This window comes from Pituophis catenifer, unplaced genomic scaffold, assembly GCF_029215685.1.
Source record: "Pituophis catenifer annectens isolate HBS135680 unplaced genomic scaffold, rPitCat1.0.hap2 SCAF_15, whole genome shotgun sequence".
Lineage (NCBI taxonomy): Eukaryota > Metazoa > Chordata > Lepidosauria > Squamata > Colubridae > Pituophis > Pituophis catenifer.
In genome coordinates this window covers 859,521-885,733 of record NW_027256895.1, presented here as the reverse complement: position 1 = coordinate 885,733, position 26,213 = coordinate 859,521, and the positions used below count along the sequence as shown (strand labels likewise).

Sequence of the window (26,213 nt, the reverse complement as noted above, 5' to 3'; positions counted from 1 at the left end):
TTTTCTCCCTGTTCCTCCTCTTATTTTTCATAAAACAGACATAAAGCAAAATCTCCAAGGCAGGTGGATGAACAATGACAAGCCGAAGCAAAAAGAACGGTAAGCGATGATCAGTCTGTGCTCCGTTCTTTATTTATTAAAGTAACTATTTTGAGATGAACGGACTGATTGTGTCGCCGGAGGTCTGTGATGGGCTTTCCATTACTTCTGCCAATACACGTTTTTGCATGTTTGCATACTTTTTTTTTACTATTTCTAAAACTTTTATTAGTTTTAGGAACTTATGCACATGCATTACACTTTTTGCCTTGATACTCCTGGGACAAGCCTTGCACAGCATCTCTCGCCATAGTCGTGCAATATTGGTAGTCCTGTATTGACTTATCATCTAGTGACCGAAGTTACAACGGCAGTGAAAAAAGTGACTTAAAACCATTTTTCACACTTGCAACCATTGCAGCATCCCCGTGGTCATGTGATTGAAATCTGGACACTTGGCAACTGGCATGTACTTATGACAGTTGCAGAGTCCCGGGGTCACATGATTTCCTTTTGCAACCTTCTGACCAACAATGTCCATGGGGAAGCCAAATTCACTTCACAACATTACCAGCTTAACATCTGAAGCGATTCACCTAACAATGGTGGCAAGAAAACTCATAAAACGGGGCAAAATTCACTTAAGAACCATCTTTCTTAGCAATAGACAAGTTGGTCTCAATTGTGGTCGTAAATTGAAGATTACCTGTATAGTTTTTCATGTTATCCAACATGTATGTGTGTCTGCTTATACCATCCCTGCTTCGGCAGCATTAGCTGCTAGGGTGATGCTTGTTTTCATGCCGCTCAGGTCAATCACCACGATGCGAATTTGTTCTGTGCTTGTTCTCTAAGGCTGGTGCACAGCTTCTCCTTCGCCCTTCTGTGAGATCAGAACTGGACTTCTTGGTCACGTGCTCCAGTATCCCTCTGACCTTGCAGAAGTAATCAGGGTGGATCTTATTCATTGCTGATTACCACCCTCTGCAACAGCCCATGGCCTTGACGGCTGGCTGGGTTGTTTTCAAACACAGGTTTAGCTCTTTCAAGGTTAGCACGATCTTCTTCCTAATACAAGGAGTCCTCGGCTTACAACAGTTCATTTCGTAAGAAATTCGTAAGATTTCTGACCTCCGGGTATTTCGCTGCGCACTCAAGACCCTGTTGTTCCGCCAGGCTGGGTTAGCAACATAATTTTAAATTGGATGTTTTAAATTTTTGGGGTTTTAAATTAAGCCAAATTTATTTAATATTTTTAAATTATTTTAAATTGATGTTGATTCTGTTTTTAAATAGGCTGTACACCGCCCTGAGTCCTTCGGGAGAAGGGCGGTATAGAAATAAAATTATTATTATTATTATTATTATTATTATTATTATTATTATTATTATTATTAGTTAATCTTTAGTGAGATTCACAGCCTTTGAGGCTGGTTAATAGCTCAGCAGCTCGAGTCCTAACCAAGGACCTAGGAACTGTTAAGGTATCGTTGAAGGATGTAAGCTGTTCCGAGTAAGGTGATTTTTTGTAGAGTCAAAATGTTCAAGTCCGGCAAATTTAGGATTTCTAAATAGCGGGGCAGCCCTTTGGGTATTGCTCCGAGGGCTCCAATTACAATCGGGACAACACACGATTTCTTTTTCCACAGTCGCTCAACTTCAATTTGCAAGTCCCGGTACTTTGTGATTTTTTCTTGCTGCTTATCTTCAATCCGTGCATCACCAGGTATTGCAATGTCAATGAACCATCCTTTTTTCTTTTCAACTATTGTTATGTCAGGTGTGTTGTGGACCAAGTGCCTGTCAGTCTGAATCCTAAAGTCCCACAAGATCTTGAGTTTCTCATTCTCTAAAACTTTCTCAACCTGATGTTCCCAGTGGTTTTTGCTGTACTCAAATCCAAACGTCTGGCACAATTTCCAGTGAATGATCTTAGCAACGCAGTCATGGCGTTGTAGGTAGTCAGTTTGTGAAATTTTGCTGCACCCACTGATCAGGTGGTTGCCTGTCTCATCTTTCTCATTGCAGAGGCGGCATTTGCTGTTGGTGGTAACATGTTGAATTTTTGCCTTCATGCAGTTTGTGGCTACGGCTTGTTCTTGAGCTGCCAAAATAAAGCTTTCTGTTTCTTTTTTCAGTACTCCTGATCTTAACCAGTTCCAAGTTAGTTTCTGGTCAGCTTTGCCTTCAATACTTTTCAAGTATTGGCCATGCAGAGCTTTGTGTTTCCAATTTTCAGCTCGCTGCTCAATTACTTCTTTCTTATATTCTGCTTTTGTTTTAGTTGTCTTTAAAAGGCCTCTAAGAAGGGCGGTATAGAAATAAAATTATTATTATTATTATTATTATTATTATTATTATTATTATTATTATTTAGTGACCGTTCAAAGTTATCACGGCACTGAAAAAAGTTTTTCACATTTATTTTTTTTTTCACATTTACGACCCTTGCACCATCCCCATGGTCACATGATCAAAATTCAGATGCTTGGTAACTGATTCACATTTATGACCATTGCAGTGTCCCTTTTGCGACCTTCTGATCAGCAAAGTTAACAGGGAAGCCAAATTCACTTCACAACCAGGTTACTAAATTATCAACTGCAGTGATTCACTTAACAACAACAGCAAGAAAGGTTGTAAAATGGGGCAAAACATAAATGACTTACTTAACAAAGGAAATGTTGGGCTCAATTGTGGTTGTATTTCAAGGACTACTACCTATAGCTAACAGGCAAGGAAGAGCACTGGGCAAGCTCCTTCCCCCTTCACTCACACACGCTTACCATGTGCTGGAAGACCCACCAACCTCTTCCTTTACGTCCCACCGTAAGGACGAAAGCTCAGCATTATATGCCACTGTGGAATAGGGGCCAGCAAATTGATGCCAGTGTGCTTTTCAGAAGGCTCAGCTCAAGAGCCCAATTCCTGCCTCAATTCAGTCTGAGAAATAAGGGAGCCTGAAGAGGCATTCCTCAACTTACAAGCACAATTCAGCCCAACTTTTCCACTGCTAAGCGAGACAGCTGTTAAGTGAGTTTTGCCCCCATTGTATGACCTTTCTTGCCACAGTTGCTAAGTGAATCACTGCAGTTTTTAAGTGAGTAACAGTTGTTAAGTGAATCTGGCTTCCCTGTTGACTTTGCTTATCAGAAAGCCGCAAAAGGGGATCACATGACCACCACCCCCGGGATACTGCGACTGTCATAAGTACGAGTCAGTTGCCAAGTGTCTGAATTTTGATCACATGACCCTGGGGATGCTGCAACAGTCATAACTGTGAAAAGTAGTCATAAGTCACTTTTTTCAGTGCCGTAACTTTGAAAAATCACTAAATGAACTTTTTTGTAAGTCAAGGGCTACCTGTATGTATGCCCCCTCATCTTACCCTGTGTGTATTCTGGAAATTGGGGAAAGGGAAAACAGCTAGTATCTTTTCAATTTCTAGATAAAAGTCGGAGCCTTAAGCAAAGAATAAAACATTGCAAATTTCTCTTCTTTTGAAAACAAAAAACAAGAGTTGTTCCCAGAGTTTCTACTGAAAATGGACATTTGTCTCTTACTACAGTCTCCAAATGAAATAAAAGGAGGTGTCAGGTTATAGACCAAAATAACAATAACAATATTTTAGTTTCTTTAAAGTAACCCTTGGTGGATTGTACTCTGTGTGTTAACATTGAATCTTCCCTCCTTCCTTCCTTTTCCTTCCTTCCTTCCTTCCTTCCTTCCTTCCTTCCTTCCTTCCTTCCTTCCTTCCTTCTTGCATTGTATTATTTATACACCATTAATGAAAATGTGATTTCTCTCGTTTCAGAATTCAACAAAATGTCCAAAAAAGCCTTCGCTCCTCCTGTAGTGAAGTCTTACCGTACACCCTTTGGAAAAGGTGAATTGGAGCTTCACGGCAAACCAGAAGATGGAATTACCGTCAAATCCGTGACTATCTCACCAGTGCAAAGTAATAGACAGAAAGGGAGCATGTCTAACGTAGAAAAGAAATCTGAGTGCAAGAAGAATTTGGAAATGATTGAGAATGTAGGTGGGATAGTAGATTTCGTTTCCTTGAATGAGATTCCCATGCCAGAGTTTCAGCTCAGGAAAAATTGGAGTCCTGGACTTTCATATCTCCAGTCTCTCCTCGAAAAATTAGGATGGGCAATTAATATTTCAATTTTCTTTTTTCTCTGTATTTGATTTATATATAAGCTCTTAGTTGGAAAATCACGGGACAGTTTACAAAGGCAAAACAATGTAGAATTACACCCTGTAAAATCACAGAACAGAACACAACACAAAGGATTGATACTAAAATTCCTGACACCCGTTAAATTTTTTTCTCTTTTTTGGTACAACCTATATTGTGATTATAAATTAATTACTTTTGTCTGCGGGAGCTCTCTGGAGCACCTCAGAAACGTTTCCTAGATGTTTTATTTTCTTATAGATGAAGATTGGGAAATGCAGAGTGTACAGTCAATAGAAACTTTCCCTTTACTGAAGTTAAATCACTTTAATATATTTAGATTTTTTTCTCTCTTTTTTTGTGGAAGGAATGGGATAGAAATTCATCTATAAAATATTCAATACTTTCTAGATCAAAACCAAATACTATTTTGACACTTTAAAGGACTAGCAAATATATTTAATATAAGTCTAGGATCATGGAAGCTGAACTCCAATGCATCTGGAAGGCATGAGCTGGGGAGGCTTGTTTAAAAATGTCAAGGCCAAAGATCAGCAGTTTTAATTGTGTTGAAAAACTTACAAGGCAATTCCAGAGCTGGGACACACCAGATAAGTGTCTGAGCTGTATTTTAAATCCAGAGAAGATTCTGAGCTAAAAATTAAAAAAATAACCCCCACTCTGGTGCTAGCCAGTTTTTATATTTATCATATGCTATACAGTTACTTCCACCCATCTCTTTTCATCTTTTCATAGGAAAAGGGGTTTCTCACTGATGCACAATTTGAGGAGATTGTCCAAAGTATACTTCAAAAGTCTCCCCAGGAATGCACGGGTATGTTGAAAGTGAGGGGAGAGAGAAAGAGAGAGAGAGAGAGAGAGAGAAAGAGAGAACTTGCCTCCAGAAGTTATGAAGTCTCCAACACTGGAACTTACTAAGAAGAGATTGGCTAACCATTTGTCTGAAATGGTATATAGGGTTTCCTGCCTGAGCTGGGATTGGACTAGAAGACCTCCAGGGTCCCTTCCAAATCAGTTATTCTATTCTACAAATTAAAAAGCAACTGCTCTTAACATAAAGATGAAAATTCCTTATCTATCCGGTTCCACTGAATTTGTCAAGATGAGAAGATACAGATTTTGCCTATTGCAACTTGCCAAGTGCTGTTTTAAGCATTGTGGCTACCCCTCAGTCGTGCGATAGCTATTAGTTTTCTAATACAGGCAGTCCTCAACTTAACAACGGTACGTTTAGTGACCAAAATTACAATGGCACTGAAAAAATTGACTAATGACCGTTTTTCACACTTACGACCATTGTAGCATTCCCGTGATCATGGGATTAAAATTCAGACACTTGGCAACTGACTCATATTTATGACGGTTGCAGTGTCCCGGGGTCACGTGATCCCCTTTTGCAATCTTCTGACAAGCAACGTCAAGGGGGAAACTGGATTCATTTTACAGCCATGTAACTTAACAACTGAAGCGATTCACCTAACAATGGTGGCAAGAAAGCTCATAAAACGGGGCAAAATTCACTTAATAACTGCCTCAGCCATGGAAATTTTGGGCTCAATTGTAGTTGTAAACCGAGGACTACCTGTACTGCACTTACATGCTTTTCATTAGAGAAATGCATTGTGCAGAGCCCAATAAATGACAGTAACTAAAACAAAGCAGTCACTCAACGTAATATTAAGCATTCAAATCAAACAAGTTCCGCTTAATACTTTTCCCCCTGTTGAAGCTACACTTATTTTTAATCTTTGAAACTTGGCTCCCAGTCAGAGCTTTATAAAGCTGTTTCCTTCTCGTTCCTAGAAAATCTTCAGGAGAGGCTGGTTCCAGCAGAGTCTGCTGAAGGTCAGCGTTCGAAAAGGTGAGTAACACACATCACTTTTATAAGCAAAGTGAAATTCCCCTGGACGGAAGCACAGCTTCCTGTGTCTTCATGCCCACGTGGTTTTCTTGGCAATAAAGCCGAAATTGTTCCATTGGCTTCTTTCTGGGGATTTTATTTTCCCTACTAGCTCATCCTACAGCCCCGGGAACTTCCTTGTGGTTTCGCATCCAAGTACAGTAACAAGCCCTCGGCAGCTTTTCAAGATCAGCCAAGGTCGACTACAGTACCGCCATCTGCTGTAGAACTGATTTTGGAATATATTATTTTGACTCAAAGCAAAACCCAAAAAAACCCATTCCTTTTCCTCAAACATTCTGGATGTGGGTGGGGGAAAAGCTACTTCTGAGCTCCGGATGTTGTCAATCTGCATTTAACTGCTGCAGAATATAACAAAGCGTGAAAGTAGCAGAATCAAGTAGAACAGCAGCAGAACCAAAGCGATGGATCTTTCTTGTCCTCCTGTCTCTTGCCCCGGTGATCTGAAAGCTCCAGAAATGTTGCTATCATCACCATCTCCTTTTAACAACCCCATAATCTCATGCGGGGTGGAGTCTGGGCAACTCAATAGAGCTGAATGTTTACTGGCCGGATGCCCTTCCTGTCGCCAATGCGGAGTTATATTCAGCAAATATATTCTCAGTATGCCCAGAGAGCGAGAAATATCTGCTGCTATCTAGGATCAAACTCACAGCCTCCTGATATTGAGGCCAGAGCTCCACCTCTAGGCCACTGCACCCCTCAAATGTTGCTATGAGAATAAGGAAACAGAAAATGTGGTGCCATCTGCACTAAACACTGCAGTAACATTCAAAAAGTACCGAATTTCACACGATATAAGAAGAGATTGGACAGTCTCCTGCTTGGGCAGGTGGCTGGACTAGAAGACCTCCAAGGTCCCTTCCAACTCTGTTCTTCCATATCAGAAGCTGATAATTTGATTAAAAGTGGTTTAAAAGGGCAGAAAACGGTCTCCTTTGGCAGAGAGAGAAGAAAAATGAAGGAAGCAAAAATGAATTGGGGGTAGAAGGCTGTTCCATCCTGAGTTTGTTATTCTGGCTTAATAAATCACAGGCCTCCTCAGGCATTTTGCTCTCACACGAGCCTTTCCCAACTTGCAGTCAGGTCTTGCTCAAGCCACAGGGACATCCCCACCAAGTATTTTCACGCAAGGAATGAAAGAACCTTCCCCCCCCCCACACACACACCTTATTTGAGCTATTTGTGACTGTTTTTCACAGAGGGACAAAATTTAGAAGGAAACTCTTAGCATATTATTTTTCATTCATGCTTACAAATGTGGAGAAGAAGAAGCTTCAGCTCTGAGGAAGCCCCAACAGCCTCCCACTCAGTGGCCCCCAACCTTTTGGGCACTAGGGACCAGTTCTGTGGAGAGAGGTTTTTCCATGGACCAAACATGTGGTTTCGCCTGCTGCCTGCGTCCTACGGATGGGGCTTCACTTGCTTGCATGGCTCGGTTGCTGGCATGCCACGGACTGGTCCTGATCCATAGACCGGGTGGTAGTGGTTGGGGACCCCTGACCTCTAGCCCATCACTAGTAACACTTAGGAAAGCAACACAGTGGCTTGTGGATGGGTGCGCATCATCTTGTGGCCCAATGGTGGCGCCCAAGTACACACAATACAGGTGGCAGACTTGAGCGGCTGACGGTTTGCAGCCTAGCAGCCGGTCCTGGACAATGGGAAAGAAATTCCGATAACGGGCAGTCGCTGTTTCTCAGTTTTGAATGGGAAAAGGATAGCCAGAAGGGTGTTCTTAACCTTTGCTATGCGTATGATTAATCTCAGTTGGGATTGCAGGTAACTATCATAAAATGAGATTCAAAATGCTGGTAACCAAGTCGGGGGAATATTTCAATTCAAATCAGAATAGAGTTGGAAGGGACCTTGGAGGTCTTCTAGTCCAACCCCTGATCAAGCAGGAGACCCTATATCATTTCAGACAAATGGTCTCCTTAAAAACCTCCAGTGATGAAGCACCCACAACTTCTGGAGGGAAGCTGTTCCACTGGTTAATTGTTCTCCCTGTCAGGAAATTTCTCCTTAATTCCAGATTGCTTCTCTCCTTGTTTCTTATCTTAATCCTCTGGTACTTTGGAGAATAGGTTGATCCCCTCTTCTTTGTGGCAGCCTAGGCCTGGGGATCCCCCCACCATGTTGGAATAAGTTAAAATGGGGTTGGATAATTTAAAAAAAAATTAAAACTTATATTTGCTGAATTCCCCCCCCCCCCATGGTTAATACTGTTGTGCTGGTTTTTTTCTTTATTTCACTTGATGTAACAGAACACCACATTAATGCATAAAAACTCACAATAGCAGCATATAAAATGTGTATCAAAATATAAAACATCAGAGCAGTGAACCACTTTAAAAGCCCACATCCCAAATGATGAATAAAATGATGAATAAAATTAAATAGCCACCAATAGCTTCCCACCGACCAGTTCGTTCTCACAGGGAGGGACTACTCAGGGTACCGTCAGTCAAATTATGTCGACTGGCGACTCCCAGGGGGAGGGCCTTCTCTGTGGGGGCTCCAACCCTTTGGAATGAACTGCCCCTGGAGATACAGAATATCCCTGATCTCCGTGCTTTCTGCCGTGCCCTCAAGACCCTGATGTTCCAACAGGCAGGGCTAAACATACAAACATGCAAATGATTTTTTAAATGTTATCTAATTCTGGGTTTTATTTAATTGACCAAACTAAGTAACAATTTTAATTAGCAATTTTATGATGTTTGTGTGTCTATATTTTTCTTGACTGTACACCGCCTTGAGTCCTACGGGAGAAAGGCGGTATAGAAATATAATAAATAAATAAATAAATAAATAAAATTAATTATGAGCAGTTACTGGGGTGGCTAAACCTAGGACCGGCTATCTAGATCGTTTAGCCATTGGGCAGCACTGCCCTCGAGATGATGTAAGGATCCAGGGCGCTGTTGTGCTGGTCAAACATCCACAGCAGGTATCATTAAAACTTCCAGACTAAAAAAAGAATAAAGGATACATCAAAGAGTTTATGGTTTAGCATGCTCACTATTGTCGTAACTTATTGTGTGAACCTAGCCATCAACTTTATTTATTTTTATTTATTTTTCATATTTGTATACCGCCCTACTCCCGAAGGACTCAGGGCGGTGAACAGCCATAATAAATACAAATACATATAGAAGTTAAAAACTTAAACCATAACATAATTATTCATTTCATGTGGCATATTAAGTGACCCCTTCTCTCTTCCATAGCCTTTTTTTTTAAAAAAAAGAAGTAAACCTGACTTCAGAAACATGCATTTCCTTTGTTCCTCAAGAGTGTAGCCATTCTTTGGATAAGACAGAATCAAAGGCTCACTCCTTCACTCCAAATGAGGGGAATTTGAGGGAAAGCTGTATGTTCAGAGCAGCTTTTATTGAGAAGTGGATCAGCTGTTCTTTCACAGGAAAAATTGAGGACTGGCCCCTTTGTGGGTTTGCTTAGTTATTATATTCATATCCATCTTTCCTCCCGATGCTGAGGTTGACCTGCATAGCCCTCCTTCCCCTTCCTCCAGTTGCCCTCAGTAATAATGTCACGAGGGAGGCTAAGGGATCGACAAAAGTCATCCTGGGAGTCTCCATAGGCTGGGTAAACCGTCCCTGGTCGTAATCCACAGTTCAGCCTCTACATCATTTTGCCTCTCTTAAGTGCACGATAATGTTGACGATGTCATCCGTTCAGCCGTGTCCGACTCTTGGCGATTCTCTGGGCCAGGGGGTCTCTCCACCTCTTCCGATCTTGTGCTGCTTCTTTGAGTCTTTCCATGCTCTGGCTGGTGCCAGCTTTGATGGTGTCCAGCCACTGTGTTCTTAGGCAGCCTGGTTTCCTTTTACTGCTCACTCTTCCCAACATAACTGCTTTCTCCAGTAAATTCTCCTGCATGACATGGCCAAAGGAAGTGAGATGCAGTTTCATGATTTTGCCTTCCAGTGATATGCCTGGCGTTACTTGCCCCAGAATGTGCTTGTTAGTCACCACGTAAGTGCAACAGATCCTAAGATGCTCACTTTCTATCTCCACAGCAGCCAGTAACCTCCAGGTGTAGCTTTTTTTAGCTTTTTGCAAGAAGGTGCAATTTCACCCACTGCACTGGGGGGGGGAGGAATTCACCACGTGTGGTTTTCTCAGGGAGATGTCGGAGGCATTTCTACCTGCAGAGAGGAGTGCCTGGCGGAAGAAAACTGAAGTGGCACTTTCAGAAGTGGGACAGAAAGAACACCAGATCAAAGTGAAGAAGCAGAGCAAATCTGGCGTCAATGAGGGTGAAAAAAAGCTAAGTACGTTTCCTTTTTTCATGAAAACACAAAGTAAAACACACTGTGTAACAAACTTCTGCTGGCAGTGTGAGTGCAGCTTTGTTGGCCAGAGTTTGTGGGCGTGGATGGAAGTCTGGCCAGGGAAAGCGAGCAGAGTGGCCAGGGGCAAATCGACATCTACATTATTTCCAGGGCTTCAAAACAAGCTGCTAAGGCTCACCGTTTCCTCTTCCAGTCCAATAGTGTTGTTGTTGCTCTCATATCACTCTTCTGGTGTTTTTATACAGAGAACACACACATACACACACACAATGGACAAAATACTTGTTTTTCTTTGTCTCCTGGCAGATGAGAAAGCGGCAGCAAACAATGTAGGGTGTAAGGAAAACCGGAAAGGAGAGCCCAAGAAAGCAGCTCAAGGCGACGCCCAAGACGTCACTGACCCAGAGGAAGCCCCGGAGGAGGAAGAGGATGGAGGAAGTGGCAGCAGCCGTGAGCTGAACTCTGCCTCTGTTCCAGGAGGGCTTCGGGGAGGATGGGCAAAGGGGGGGGGGGCTGGACAGATGCCACCAGGGATGCCTGGCAGCCAGGCTGGGTTTCGGCTCTGCACTTTTCTGGTTCTGCAAACATCCATGAGAATGGGAAGCGGTCACAAGGTGCCTGTTGCTGGAGTAGATCTAGACACTGGCAATCCCAGGGTGAGAGTCGATTCCTGGGTGGCTCCACAAACAAGCTCACTGAACCATGGTTTCCAGGAGGGACTGGGTTCAAACAGTTGTCATTGCTCATTAACAGAAATTCTTGCTTCGCCTGACCTCTTGGGCTGGTGCCTTGGTGGTTTAGTAGGCTTCCTTTCCTCTGTTGCAAACACTGGCATGGTTTGACAAGTACCACATGTCCAATAAATAAGCCTGTAGATGGGGCAGAGGGATTCCCGTAGGATTTCTGCACCTTCTGTTAGTTAGCTGGAGGGTCAGCCCATGGCCCCCTAAGGTGTCCTCTGTGTTTAAGGTTGCCAGGATTGGGGATGACCACAGGCTGGCTTGAAGCTGCTCTGGAAGGTCTGGGGGATAAAAACAGTGGCAGCATAGAAAGGACCATATCACCCCAGGCTTAAAGAAACTAATGCCATGCCAGGAAGGAAAGGAAAGGAAAGAGGGAGGGAGGGAGGCAGGGAGACAAACAGGGAAGGAGGGAGGGAGGAAGGAAGGAAGGGAGAGAAAGAAGAAAGGAGGAAGTGGACATCAAAGAAGTGGAGGAAACTGGAGTGCAAGTAGAACAAGCATAAGAAGAGAAACTATAAGTTCTCTTTGAAAAGAGATAGGACAATTATAGTAATTAATCTCTCCACAGAAGGAATGAAAGTGGAAAGAAGAGAAAGCTGCTCAGAAAAAGTGAAAACTATTATCTTGTCAGAGTGGAGGGTGGGGAGTTTGAGTAATAGGAAGCATAAAAAGGATGCTTCGTAGGATAATTACGTGACAGAACCTCCGACTGAAGAAAAAAAATAGATGTATATGAATAAAGTAACCTGCAAAAATGAGGAAGAGAGGGCATGTAATGCTTACAGAGAGAAAAAAATAGAGTTACAGAAAATGTAGTGAAAGAGAGCAAGGAATGAGGGTCATCTGACCTCCTCCCCAGGGCAGGAATCTTATTGTGCGCAACATCCCTGACAGGTGGCCATCCAGCCCCAGTTCCAACAAAGGGGAGTTTTCTTCCCCTGGTTGAACAGCTGTCTGGCACATCCATTTCTTTTCTGATGGCCAACCCCAGTTTCCCAATCCTTTTCTGATTCTAGGCTGCTGTACCGCTTGGGTCCAGTGTTCTCACCCCAGCTGTGAGAAGTGGCGGCGGCTCAGCAGTGATGTGGATCCATCAGCCCTGCCCGAGGACTGGTCCTGCAGCCAGAATCCAGGTAGAGAAGGAGAAAAGACAAGCCTCTGGGTGGGGCTGGTGGACTACGGGGAGGGGGGGCGGGCGGGTGGGGGAGAGGCTTCCTTTCCTTCAACTAAGTGAAAACATTTTCTGCTGAGTATCTCTGATGGTGGACAAGCGGGAAACTCGCCTCCAGAGGTTGTGGGTGCTCCAACACTGGAGGTTTTCAAGAAGAGATTGGACAGCAATTTGTCCAGAATGGTATATGGGGTCTCCAGCTTGAGCAGGAGGTTGGACTAGAAGACTTCCAAGTCTGTTACTCTCTTATTCTGAGCCCCCTTGAGCTCAGCTACGAGGTACATGGTTAGTTGTCCTGATTCAGTACCGAGTAATATTGGTTTGGAAGATTTGAAGTAAGTCATCTTGCAAACATTGCAGAGAGGCCGAAGTGCATGTTTCTGTGTCTGGTATGTTGACTTAACTCTTCTTAAATACGAGTAAGGCGTGGAGACGTCATTCCAGGGCTTTGGCTTAATCTGGAAGCCAAGGGAGAAAAGAGCCTATGATGGCTGACCACAATCCAGAGGTCTGACTGAGTAGGATTCAACACAGGAAAGGGAGAGAAATGAGCTAAGGAGAAATTTCCTGACAGTGAGAAGAATGAATCAGTGGAATGACTTCGGAAGCTGTGGGTGCTCCAACACTGGAGATTTTTTAAAGAAGAGATTGGATAGCCATTAGTCTGACAGGGTATAGGGTCTCCTGCTTCAGCAGTGGGTTGGACTAGAAGACCTCCAAGGTCCCTTCCATCTCAGTTAGTCTGTTAACTCCAGACTGAAAGGGAAACGTCTATACATTTGCACAGCTTGAGCTTCTTTTTGGTGGCTGACCTTGTAAAGCTAACCATGGCTGGACTTGATTAGAACAGGGATGAGAGACCACCAGGAAATCCCAGGACTAAAGGTCCAGACTGGGAAATCAGGAAGAAAAACAGGAGAGGAAGAGGCAAACTCTGTCTGCATTGCTGCTAGGAAAACTGCACCAATGTGTCCCTGGAATCCCTCCTAGGAGTGGAGCTCAGAATAAGGGAGTCCTTTGATCAAACTTAATTTCAGCGGCATATTTATTTTCTCCTGCAGATCTTCAGTACAACAGCTGCAGTGTTCCTGAGGAGACCTGGTCGGGCTCTGAAGACGAAGTGGTCTATGCCATTTATTTTCCAGGGTCCATCGTGTGGGCCAAGCAATATGGATACCCCTGGTAGGCAAAAACAACCACTTGTCCTATTGAAACGGTCCATCCCTTGAATAACAGAATAACAGATTTGGAAGGGACCTTGGAGGTCTTCTAGTCCAACCCCCCTGGGGCTCAAGGCAGGAGACCTTATTCCCTCCTAGTCAAATGGCTGCCCAGTCTCTTTTTGAAAACCTCCAGTGTTGGAGCATCCACAACTTTTGGAGGCAGGCTGTTCTGCTGGTTAACTTTTCTCACTGTCAGGAAGTTTCTCTTTAATTCCAAGTTGCTTCTCTCCTCGGTTAGTTTTCATCCATTATTCCTTGTCTAGCCTTCAGGTGCTTTGGAGAACAGATTGACCCCCTCCTATTTGTGGCAGCCCCTCAAATATTAGAAGACTGCTATCCTGTCACCCCGGTCCTTTTTTTCTCTAGCCTAAACATACCTAATTCCTAAATACAGAAGTAATTCCAAAGGCCAAATCCAGAAAGGAAGGATGCATATAGCAAGATGGACTTTTATAAATTAAGGCAACAGGGGTGTTACGTGTATTTCTTGGTCATGCGTGGGCACAGATGCTGCATCCAGAGGGGCTTCCCAGTTTCTAAATTATGGGGGAACCTCATTTGAGACAGAACACAAAATAACCCTCCCACTGATTATCCCAAGGCACATCCAGGCTGAGTTTTTTCAAGGCATTCTACTTTCATTGTGCGAACGCTGCCTCAGTCGCACAACTCACGCTTGAAGCCACCCTCTTAATGCTCTTGTTCCTCAAACATCTTGGTGTGTGGGTGTTTCTATGACAAATATTTCAAGGGAATTGTGGTTTCTCCGCAGGGCTGAATGCCGGCCTCTTGCATTGTCTTTTCTACTGGTGGGGATCCTGCCCAGGAAAAGCCTTATGTAAGCAGTGGAAGGCTTAGTTTGGCATTGTCCAATGGACCAGGGATTATGAAATGGACCAGGCTCTCTGAAAAAATTGGGTTGTGGAATTGACTAGGGAATAGGCAGAGCACCAAGGTACTGTCAGGATAGGGTGGAGGAATGCCCCTGAATTAGCGAGGAGAAAGAATTCTTTTCTTTCTTTCTTTTGCATAAAAAGAATGCATCAAATCTACAGGCATGGAGAAATTACGACCCTAATCTGAGGAATTTTTGCACTTAAAATTTTGAAATCAGCAGCAACTGGAACCTACAACCCTTTCATCCCTCTCCTTTTCTCTCACATTTGGATGGCATGCGTGTGAGTGTATTATGTGCATGCTGCTGCTGCACCATCATTGTGCTTTGGGACATTGCTGTAAGGGAAAAGACTTGGCCCAAGTCTCACAGCTTTTTTAAAAAAGCAGCCTGACCTTGAATCTTTCCAAGACTCCCAACTGTCTCGGCCTCCTGCGGTCTGTTCGACAGCCGGCCCTTCTTGAGACGGAGAGGCCCAGTAGCCAAGTTTTTGCAGTGCCCTTGCCAATGCAGCAGCTGCAGTTCTTCTGGTGAAGGACTAGCCAGAAATGGGGCTTCTAACCTCTAGAAAGGGGGAACGGCCTAGAGACGCTTCTCTGCTTTCCCTTGCAAAGGTCTGCCATGAATCTGCATTTTACGAAAGAACGATTTGCGTTCTTGTGCTTTGATTTTTACGTCCCTAATACTAAGGGCAAAGCCAGCCCGCTTTTTATAGCAGGACTGGCTCCTATTTAATTTAATTTAATTCATGGCCGGATCTCACCAGATCACAAGAGCGAGATCAACAGCCCCAGGCCTGTCGGAAAAGCCAGGTCTTCACTGCTTTCCGGAAGGCCAGTAGGGTGGGGATGGTCCGGACCTCAGGAGGTAACTGGTTCCAGAGAGCCGGGAGAAGGCCCTCCCACATGGGCCCGCCAGCCGGCATTGTTTAACTGACGGGACCCGGAGGAGACCAGCTCTGTGGGATCTTACCGGTCGCTGGGAGCTATGCGGCAGAAGGCGGTCTCGAAGATAGCCTGGCCCTGAGCCATGCAGGGTTTTAAAGGTAATAACCAACACCTTGAATTGTGACCGGAGACCAATAGGGAGCCAGTGCAGCTCGCAGAGAATTGGTGTAATGTGGGTGTATCTAGGTGCACTCATGACAGCTCGCGCGGCTGTGTTCTGGACCAACTGTAGTTTCCGAACACTTTTCAAGGGTAGCCTCATGTAGAGCGCGTTGCAATAATCTAACTGTGAGGTGACAAGGGCATGAGTGACTGTGAGGAGGGCCTCCTGATCCAAGTAGGGTCGCAATTGGTGCACCAGGTGAGCCTGTGCAAAGTTCCCCCTAGCCACAGCTGACAGATGTTGCTCCAATCTTAGCTGTGAGTCTAGGAGGACACCCCCGTTCTGAGGGGGACAATTTCTCTATGGGAGCGTACTGGTCGATGAGAGGCTATTGGTAGCAGAAGGCGGTCTCGTAAATACCCCGGTCCGATGCCATGGAGCGCTCTAAAGGTGGTAACCAAAACCTTGAAGCGCTCCCGGAAGACCACCGGGAGCCAGTGCAGCTCGCGCAGGTGGGGGGTCACATGGGAGCGCCACGTCGCTCCCATAACCACCCGGGCGGCCGCATTCTGGACCAGCTGGAGCCTCCGGGTGCTCCTCAAGGGGAGCCCCATGTAGAGAGCATTGCAGTAGTCCAGGCGGGAAGTAACGAGAGCATGAATGACCGTATTTAACGAGTCCCAATCCAGAAAGGGACGCAACTGGCGAATCAGGCGGACCTGATAAAAAGCCCCCCTGGCCACGGCCGTCACGTGTTCTTCCAAAAACAGCCGTGAGTCCAGGAGGACACCCAAGTTGTGAACCCTCTCCGTGGGGGCCAGTGACTCGCCCCCAATAGTCAGTGATGGCACCAACTGACTATATTGGGATGTCGGAAGCCACAGCCACTCGGTCTTGGATGGGTTGAGCCTGAGTCTGTTCCTCCCCATCTTTTCTTAAAGAAGCTGAAGGTAATGTGGCGTTAAGCTCTCCTCTTCCTGCTCCCTCCTCCTCCCCCGTCCTGTGAGGCCAGTAAGGGAGCCGGATTCCCCGGGAGCTTCCTAAGCGGAGGTGGTTTCAACCTGGCTCTCACTGGCTCCAGCGGGGAAGAGATGGGGATGTCAGATGCTGCAGCAAAGCTGTGATGGTGGTGCAACACAAAAAGCGACCAGAGGATGAAACGGGGGTTGGCAGAAATGTCTTTCAGAGTCTTTGTGACTCGTGCGACGCACTTGACTCGCTCTCTGGATTTAATTCGTTTTCTGGGTTCATGTGCTAGATCAAACTTGACAAACAGGCTGGATTTGCACAACAGCCCCAGCAACCACAACAGAAACAAACCTAACAAGGGGAACACTTAAGCTTTGCATGCTGGAGAATTGCATCTGCTGGCTGTTTATTGGAGACGGTCGAGTGTTTTGTATAAACACAGCCTGCATTTGATGTTCTCTCAAAGCTTTTAAAAAGTTGGTGGCAGGACAAGGCAGAGCTCTGATTCCAGGCTTTGGTTCTTCTTTATCCTTATGGGTAGACCTCGACTTACAACCACAATTCTGCCCCCAAATTTCTGTTGCAAAGTGAGACACTTAAGTGAATTTTGCCCCGTTTTCCAACCATTCTTGCCACAATCACTGCAGTTGTTAAGTTGGTAATACAGTTGCTAAGTGAATCTGGCTTCCCCCGTTGATTTTCCTAGTCAGAAAAGGGGATCATGTGACTCCAGGACACTGCAATCGTCATAAATATGAGTCAAAATAGTTGAATTTTGATCACCTGACCACGGGGCTGCTACAACAGTCATAAGTGTAAAATCACTTTTTTCAGGGTCGCTGTAACTTTTAGCAGTCACTTAATGAACTGTCACAAGTCGAGGACCACCTGCAGTAAACTTTGCTGCTCGTAACACAGTTATCTGTCTGATGCAGAAGCCAGCATGATGTTCTCTGTCACCCTCTCCTCTTAGGAAGGGAGCCAATTTTTGCAGGCAAATTATTAGTTAATGTGAAATTTTCACCGTGGGGCTTTCAAGATTTGTCAGATAAAGAAGAGAATAAGAGATGAACCGTCTTTCTTCATTAGAAGAATGAATTTAATTAACTAAAACCTGACCGGGGATCCTCACAGCTCAAATGTTTCCTGCTCTTCTTCCTGCCTCTGTTTTTAGGTGGCCGGGAATCATAGAAGCCGACCCTGACATTGGAGAGTACTTCCTATTTTCTTCCCAGGCAGACTCACTTCCTGTTAAGTATTGTGTATATTTGCCCTGTACCGTGTTTCTGTGTACATGAGTACCACACACATGTGGTCACACATGATGATCGGACCTCGCAGGAGAAGAGTTCAACATAGTGGGGATCCCTTGGAAAAGGGGGATTCCGGAAGCCCAGCTGCAAACAGCTAGGATGAATAAAAAAATGGAAGACAGCCAGAGGCCAATGAAATTGCCCCAAAAGCAAATGGAGGAGGGGGTGCCAGAGAAGTGGTGGGAAGGAGTTTCAAAGAAGACGTTTCCCCCACTGGGGACAGGCAAGCAGTGGCTGGGCAGTGGATCTGGGGAATTAGACTGGCTTTCCCACTCTTATTCCATGACTTTCGTTGCAAAGATCATTGTATGCTCCGGTCAAGGACAATCCCCCCCCCGGTTCCTTTCTGGGACAAGCAGCCTCTCCCCAAAACGGCCACTGACCCTTCTCTCCTTCCGGTTTAGTCCAAGTACCACGTGACCTTCTTTGGCCACTCGGTCACCCGCGCTTGGATCTCTGCCTCCCTGCTGAAGAACTACGGGGAACCACCCGGGGAAGGAAACGCCTGGGTAAGAGGGCCCTTGCTTGAGGGTTTCTTTGTGAAGCAAGCCACAAAATCCAAGGCTTTTGTCCTATGCGCGTGCATGGCATCACGACCCACGTACGGAAGAGACAGAGCTTGGGTCTGCTCTGCCTTCATCATGGGCCTCTCCCTGAGCCTCCCCTGCAGGTGACCTCAATACAGACCTGTAGTAGGTTGCAAAGAATTGTGGCACATTGTGTGTGCCAATGTGTGTGACTTTAAACTGGAGGTCTCCAAACTTGACAACTTTAAAACTTGCAGACTGCACGGTTGGCTGAGGAATTCTGGGAGCTGAAGCCCACAAGTTGCCAAGTTTGGAGATCTCCTGCATTGTTTTGATGAAAATTTGGGTTTCTTTATCTGTGGGGCCACCCTACGTCCACCTCCCAGGCCCCCTTTTTAATTCCCTATCGCTGTACTTTGTGGGTAGCCATGGCCGCTCACTTATTCTGACCCAGCACACAAAGACTTTCCCCACGTTTTCCTGTGAATGACAACTCTGGGTGGGCTGCCAGGGTACGGTATAGACGGAGACCACTCCCTTGATGCCTTTCCGGCTCCGTAAGTCACGTGACTTCCTTTAACTAAATGAGTTGGGAATCTGTTCTGGTATAAAAAAACAGCCGCCTGTACCCAGTGTGATTTACAAGAAGCTCTCGGGAGCTTTTATAAAAGAAGACGGGGTAGGCTTTCCCCAGAGTTTGCAAGAGGGTGGGGAGTGAGCAAAATGGGTGCTTTGTTGTATTAATCATGGCAGGCAGGCACTCTATGGGTAGTCCTCTCCTTATGACCACAATGGAGCCCCAAATTTCTGTTGTTAAGTGAGTTTTGCCCCATTTTATGACCTTTCTTGCCACAGTTGTTAAGTGAATCACTGCAGTTGATAAGTTAGTAGCATGGTTGTTAAGTGAATCTGGCTTCCCCATTGACTTTGCTTGTCAGAAGGTGGCAAGAGGGGATCACATGACCCCAGAACACTGCGACCGTCATAAATATCAGTCAATTAGGTAGGTGAAATGAGGACCCAGATTGTGGGGGCAATAAGCTGACTTTGTATAAAATATACAAAAGTATGAAAGCTACTGCTTAATGCATTGTAAGCCGCCCTGAGTCTCCAGAGAAGGGCGGCATATAAATCAAATTTAAAAAATAAAAATAAAAATTGCCAAGTATCTGAATTTTGATCAGGTGACCATGGGGATGCCGCAATGGTCATAAGTGCGAAAAACTTTTTTTCAGTGCTGTCGTAACGTCAAATCATCATTAAATAAATGGTTATAAATTGAGGACTACCTGTATGAACTGGGGCCCACTCCTTCACCCACCCACCCAGCCACCCATTTTTCTCTCACGAGTGTCCTTTTTTCACAACAGTCACAAAATTCCCAAATTTCTCCCTGGACCACCAGCCCCTAAGGTTAACTCAAGTTTCCCCCAGCTGTGTGAAAAAAGGGGAACGGGCGGCAAAAGGGAAGCCAGGCCGGCTTCTGCCCCCCATCCTTCTCTCCCCACCCCAAGCTCTTTCCTTCCAGACCGCCCCATTTCCGGGCCTGAAAAACAACAAGGGACGGAAGGGAAGCCCTGAGAAAGGATGAATGAAGGCCAACCGTCATAACTCCTTCATGACAAAACGGTTATTTTGATTTGCCGATGCGACCTTCTGGAAGGAACTTCGCTGCGAGTTCCCCGAATTGCAGCTCTGATTCGAACCTTCTGTTCCAGGCCAAGCTCAGGAACAGGAGTGAGAAGGAGAACCTCAAAGCGGCTCTGGAAATGGCGAAAGAAGCAGAACAAATAAGCATCCAGGTGGGATGGGACTCTGGCACAAAGGTTGCATTCACTGGAGCAATTCTTTTTTTTTTCCCCTGGAATAACCATCATCATATATTCCCACGCTTTTCTTCAGGATCTAGACCAGGAGTCCCCAAATTTGGCCACTTTCAGATTTGTGGACTTCGATTCCCTTTAACTGGGGAATTCTAGGAGTTGAAGTCCACAAGCCTTAAAGTGGCCAACCCCTGATCTAGACGCTGAACTGCTACACCTTTACTGTCTACCTTATTCTAGTTGTCCCAGGCATAATTTGTGGCAGTTTGGGTTTTAGGGACCCAGAATGTTAGAGCTGGCCTCACTTGCATCAAAACGCACCCACAAGCTTTGGCAACCTCTTTTTTTTTTTCTTTTCTCATTGTCTTTGTCTCATCTCCCCCACCACCACCTTTTCCCAACATTGTCCAAGGAAAGCCTGTGAAATGTGTAATCTCTTTGTCACCTTTTCCGGGGAGAGAAAAACTATTCAGGTTGGGTTATGACAGAATAGGAAAAGAGGGGGCAGCCTCAAGGGGACAGACAGCCTCCTGTGACCCTAATGAGTCCCCATGTGCTGCAGCCCTGTGATTGGCAGAGGTTTTTCTGGTGACAGACAGATAGGGAGAGTCACAAAGGCAAAAAAAACCCTTCCAGCTGATTTGTCTATATGCTTTTATAGAGTATATACTTTATCAGAAGAGCACCATCCACAGTGAGTCAGAGCAGGCACAATAGAAGCCGCAGAGCGATTTGCCTGATGTGTGTGCGTGTGCGTGCAGCAAATTTCACTCTAGTCTAGATTTCTCTTAAAGAGAGATGGAGAGATTTTTAACTCGGCACTGAGAAAAGGCGCCTTGGTTAAAACATCTTCTAACTTCTGCTCATTCAGGCTTTTTGTTTGGGGCTGCTTGTTAAAATCATCCATTTCTGCTTCATTCATTATTGCCATGATGGCTGTCTTGCTAGATTGTAGGCCCAACCTCCATTTGCAAAATCTTATTCATTGATTTATATTTCCTATTTCTAAACTCTGCATTGAATTGAGGAAAGGAAAGCAGCAAGTAAAATGTGGTGCCCTTGAACTGCCTTGTTTTAAACAAACCCAGACACATTTTTCATTTTCTTATCCGAATTTTCTCATTTGGTGCAAGGCAAGCTGCTAATATTTTAAATAGGACGGTGATTAAGTCTTCTGTGTCACATGACACGGGGGAGGGGCAAGGGCTATCATTTTCCTCCAGATTTAATGATGATACGTCCTGTGAGGATATACCTTTAACACCATCAGAAGATTACACCTGCCTATCTCAGGTCCTTGGCAAAGACTCGCCAGGTGGACAAAAATGCCAACTCAACATCTAGCAAATCCTGCAATCAATCAAAATAATACCGTATATTAAATTTATATGCTGTCTTGAGTTGCAGTGACCCACCTTTCTCTCCCACAAACGTGTGCTTATATTAATTATTGATATCCCACTTTTATTAACTTTATTAAGTAACTCCAGGCGGCGAACATCTGTAATATGCGTTTCAAAAAAAGAAGGCAAGCGTTGAGTATTTTAAAATGAAACTTATTTGTTTCTCTTACTTTAGCTCAGGCAGGTTCAGCCAGGGAGGAAGGATGGGTGGATTCAAAAGCAGATAAGGCTCTTGAGGAGAAGGGTTCTCTTTCAGCTAGCTGGTCCAGTTTTTTTTAGCCTTTGTAGAGACTGGACTGCTATCTTTCAAAAATGGTGTAGGGATCAGGGGTCTCCAACAGTGGTGGGTTTCAACATTTTTAACTACCGGTTCTGTGGGTGTGGCTTGGTGGACGTGGCATGGCTTGGTGGGCGTGGCAGGGGAAGGATACTGTAAAATCTCCATTTCCTCCCAATCAGCTGGGACTCAGGAGGCAGAGAAGAGATGGGGGCGGGGCCAGTCAGAGGTGGTATTTACTGATTCTCCGAACTACTCAAAATTTCCGCTACTGGTTCTCCAGAACTGGTCAGAACCTGCTGAAACCCACCTCTGGTCTCCAATCTTGGCAATGTTAAGCTTGGTGGACTTCAACTCCCAGAATTCCCCAGCCAGCAAAGCTTGGCTCCCAAAGAATTCTGGGAGTTGAAGTCCTCCAGGCTTAATGTTGCCAAGGTTGGAGACCCCTGGCCTAGATGACCTACAAGGTCCCTTCCAACTCTGTTAATCTGTATCCGTATCAGACCCTTTGGTTAAGGTTCTTTGACTAACCAGCTGAAACTGCCACCGACTCTTCACTCTGTTAGTTTACCGATACCGTTCCCTTTGCGCTGTCCCTCCAGGCAAGAATAAGAAGATTTGGGTTCCACAGCCGATTCCAACACAAAGAATCTCCCAAAGACTGCAAAATCCTGAAAGGTACGTGGCATGCCACATGGGATCAGACGCCAGAAATACTCACAGCAGGTTCTTCTCTCCCTCCCTTGAGGGAACTCACCTGTTCTTGGTTCCTTCTCGTATCGTAGAGCAGAATAACACGGCCTCCTCCAGGCCTCGGGTCAAAAGGACCCCAGGAACAAAGGGTGAGAATAGGAGCACTGCAACCTCCAGCAAGAACCAAGAAAAGGTGAGCCAGGAGAAAGGCGGATTTGAAGATGGCAGCTCAGCCCTGTGGGAGGCTAAGGGTGCAAACACTCCTGATTTTGCACCCATTTGCCTTTCTCTGCTGCCTGCTCACTGAATTTTGTTTTGCACCAGTAGAAACTTTAGCATCCTTCCATTTTTTTCAGTTGGTGTGAAGAGCAGAGGCCAAACTGCTCTCTGCTCTTCAGTGAGCAAACCATCTTTCTTTTCCAGCTTCTCCATGAAATATCAGGAGTGAAACCCAATGAAAATATCAAGAGGCCCATCGATACGAAAGGTATATGTTTTACTCCCCCCTATTTTCTCCAACAGCTCCCATGTCACACCTCCCCCCTCCCCTTTTCTATCATTGAAGCCAGGGAGGCTCTGCAGCTTTCAGCTCTGCCTGGGTGTCAAACACCTAGAGGTCAACCAAACTGGGTTAACAGAATGCCCAGCCTCTTCTTAAAAACCTCCAGTGATGGGGCACCCCCAGTTTCTGGTGGCAAGCTGTTCCACTGGTTGATTGTTCTCACTGTTAGGAAATGCCTCCTTAATTCTCTTAATTTCCTGACAGTGAGAACAATCAACCCATGGAAGAGAAGTTGCCTTCGGAAGTTGTGGGAGCTTCAGCACTTGAGACTTTCAAGAAGAGACTGGACTGCCATCCGAATCAGAAATGGTGTAGGGTCTCCTGCTTGGGTGGGGGGGTTGGACTAGATGACCTACAAGGTCCCTTCCGACTCTGTTAATCTGTATCTGCATCTGTATCTAATTCAAGGTTGCGTCTCTCCTTGATAATAGAATTCTTTATTGGCCAAGTGTGATTGGACACACAAGGAATTTGTCTTCGGTGCATACGCTCTCAGTGTACATAAGAAATACATTCATCAGGTTTTTCATCCATTGCTTCCTCTCCTGCCCTCTGGTGTTTTGGAGAATAGGTGAGACCCCCCCCCCCCCCCCGCCTTCTTTGGGGCAGCCCCTCAAATACTGGAAGGCTGCTATCATGTCCCCCCTGGCCCTTCTTTTCTCTAGACTGGCCAAACCCAGTTCCTGCAGCCGTTCCTGGTGTGTTGGCCTAGTATAAGCTGTGTGCAAGGGAGGAGGGAATCTTGGTAGGTAGAAGCAGAGGTATAGAAGGGCGGAGGGGTCGACTGGGGAGACTTTGGGGGCAGCAGATCTTAGCCTAGGCCTGTGCTGTGTCCCCAACGTCATTGGACGTTTGTTTATTTAATACATTTTCATGGCCGCTCCTCTCACGTACCTGACTTTGTCTAACAAAGTAAAAACAATACAACCCAAATTAAAAGCACTATAAAGAGCCCCTCCTTGAGAGAGATGGACAGTCTGGAAAGGCAGAATATAAATAAATACAATAAAAACAGCAGCCAGATGAAAATGTTCCTTCCCCATTTCTTGGCTCTGTTGGTAGGAAAGTCACAGCATTGACCCTTCAGGAGAGGCCTGCTGTCCTGCCAGACTCGGAGGAGTTCTTGAACCAGGCCAGTCGCCACAAGCTAAGAAGCCCCCTTCCCTTGACGGCGGGTGCAAGGGGGAGGGGCCACCCCTGCCCATCACCAGCCACCTGTCCTATTGCAGGACGGGCAGCCTTTCCCTGATGGACGTGGCCAGAACTCTCCCTGCCCTCCTTATTGGCTCCGGTGAGGCACGGCCCCTCTTCCGCCTCCCTGCTGGGAAATCCCTTGGCAGAAACTGAGAGCCCAGAGCATAGAGGAGACTCACATGTGAAAGGAACATGAGGCTCATAATGGCTGGAAGGGACTTTGGAGGTCTTCTAGTCCAACCCCCTGCCCAGGGCAGGAGATCCTGCGTACCATTCCGGATTTTCTTAGGGCTTGATGAGATGGATACACACGGTCCCAGAAAGAATAACAGACTTGGATGGAACCCCAGAGGTCCTCCAGTCCAACCCCCTCACTCAATCGGTAGACCCTATGCCATTTAGGACTTCATGTTTATTTCACTGCGTTTCCAGGAGAAAACAATTGTCTTCGGATTCCTCTGTCCTCAGCCATAACTATGTTGTCTGTCTCTGGGTGTATATGTGTGTGTGTGTGTTTGTGTATTTTGTACAGGGGACAAAAAACCTCAGGTAGGAGGACTTGAAAATGCCTCCCCTGCACTGAAGAGGCGAGAGAGAACTGCCCCCAAAGCGGCAGCTACACTCCCAGGATCTGATCGAGCAACCGGAAAACAGGATAGTAGTCAAAAAGGTGAGAGAGGATGGATGGATGGATGGATGGATGGATATGCATTTACTGTGGGCACCAGTAAGAACGGAGTTTTGGTAGCAGGTGTTTTAGCAAGGGAGGGAGGGAGGAAGGCTGTTCTAAATCAAAGCAGGGCCTGGGGGGCTATGAAGTCAGCCTGAAGTTCAGAGAAAACGGGGCTCAGCCGACATTCCCATCATCCCTTCCTTCTAATTGGCTTCTGTCTCCTTCCTGCCAAGGCTTGAAGAAATCCTTCTCTGTGCCGCCGCCGTGCCAGGCGTCTCAGGCCAGACAGCCCCTCCGTTCTTGGCCAGACAGCAGCCCTGCCGGCTTCGCCTTCTCTCCTCCCCTGAGCCAGAAAGACCGCTCCAACAGGTCAGGGGGCTCCCCGGGGCCCAAAGGAACCTGACCGGAGGGAAAGGCGCGGCTGGGCGACCGAAGGGAACCCCAACAGCTGCCTCCGATGAGGAGAGAGGAGGACTCTTCTTCTGCCACCGGCTTCTCTTGGGCTTGGCTTGGCTTGAAGGAAAAGGCCGCGAGGATCAGAGGAAGGTGGAAAAGGCTGGCAAAGTTTTCGTTTGTGAGTTTGGTAGACTTGGGAAGTTGAGGGCTGCTTATCTTTTAACAGAGCTGCAGATTGTGAAACGAAGAACCTGAAGTGGAGCCCTGAGCAGGCAGAGGGGGTTGGGGTTTTTTTTGCCCCTCGGGAGAAAAACCGTTTGGAAAAAGAGCTCTTGGAGGTGGCCTCACCTGAGGGGCTGGAGTTGCACCTCCTGGCTGGCAAACCCCTAAAGTCGCTCTGCTCCATTAAAGGCTGCTTTCCCTCCCTGCCCTTGGCGCCTGTTTCCATCCTTCCTTCCCAGCCTCAGAAGAGGCCAAAAGCCAAGCAGGGGCAGGACGGGCTCCCTGGCCTAAATACAAGGGACGTTAATGCCAAAATGCTGGTACTTCGGGGAGGCCTCGACTTAACAATCACGAGGGAGGCCAACGTTGCTGTTGCTAAGCGAGACAGTTGTTAAGTGGGTTTTGCCCCGTTCTACGACCTTTCTTGCCACAGCTGTTAAGTGAATCTCTGCACTTGTTCAGTTGGTCCCATGGGGAAGTGAATCCAGCTTCCCCCCCCCCCTTGACTAAGAAGGTCACAAAAGGGGATCATGCGACCCCCCGGGACTGCTGCGGCCGTCATAAATATGAGTCAGTTTGCCAAGGGTCTGGAT

At 46.0% G+C, this 26,213-nt stretch overlaps 1 protein-coding gene across 1 annotated transcript; it reads left to right on the top strand.

The window, feature by feature from the left end:
* The first annotated feature begins 41 nt into the window (after positions 1-41).
* On the top strand, positions 42-25,772 carry ZCWPW1 (zinc finger CW-type and PWWP domain containing 1). Its single transcript, XM_070954679.1, has 16 exons — positions 42-99; positions 3,854-4,074; positions 4,979-5,057; positions 6,047-6,104; positions 10,317-10,465; positions 10,793-10,936; positions 12,246-12,362; positions 13,462-13,582; positions 17,712-17,787; positions 18,255-18,359; positions 20,096-20,179; positions 22,483-22,558; positions 22,666-22,766; positions 22,997-23,060; positions 24,862-24,999; positions 25,236-25,772. The coding sequence occupies exons 1-16, from the start codon at positions 75-77 to the stop codon at positions 25,403-25,405; spliced, it is 1,728 nt and encodes a 575-aa protein (XP_070810780.1). The 5' UTR covers positions 42-74; the 3' UTR covers positions 25,406-25,772.
* The last annotated feature ends 441 nt before the right edge of the window (positions 25,773-26,213 follow it).

Bases quoted from the DNA above. Each gene is read 5' to 3' on its own strand.
- ZCWPW1 (XM_070954679.1), top strand. From the start codon at position 75: ATGACAAGCCGAAGCAAAAAGAACG. The intron at 17,788-18,254 runs GTTAAGTATTGT...CTTCCGGTTTAG, and splicing joins CCCAGGCAGACTCACTTCCT to TCCAAGTACCACGTGACCTT. The intron at 18,360-20,095 runs GTAAGAGGGCCC...CTTCTGTTCCAG, and splicing joins CCGGGGAAGGAAACGCCTGG to GCCAAGCTCAGGAACAGGAG.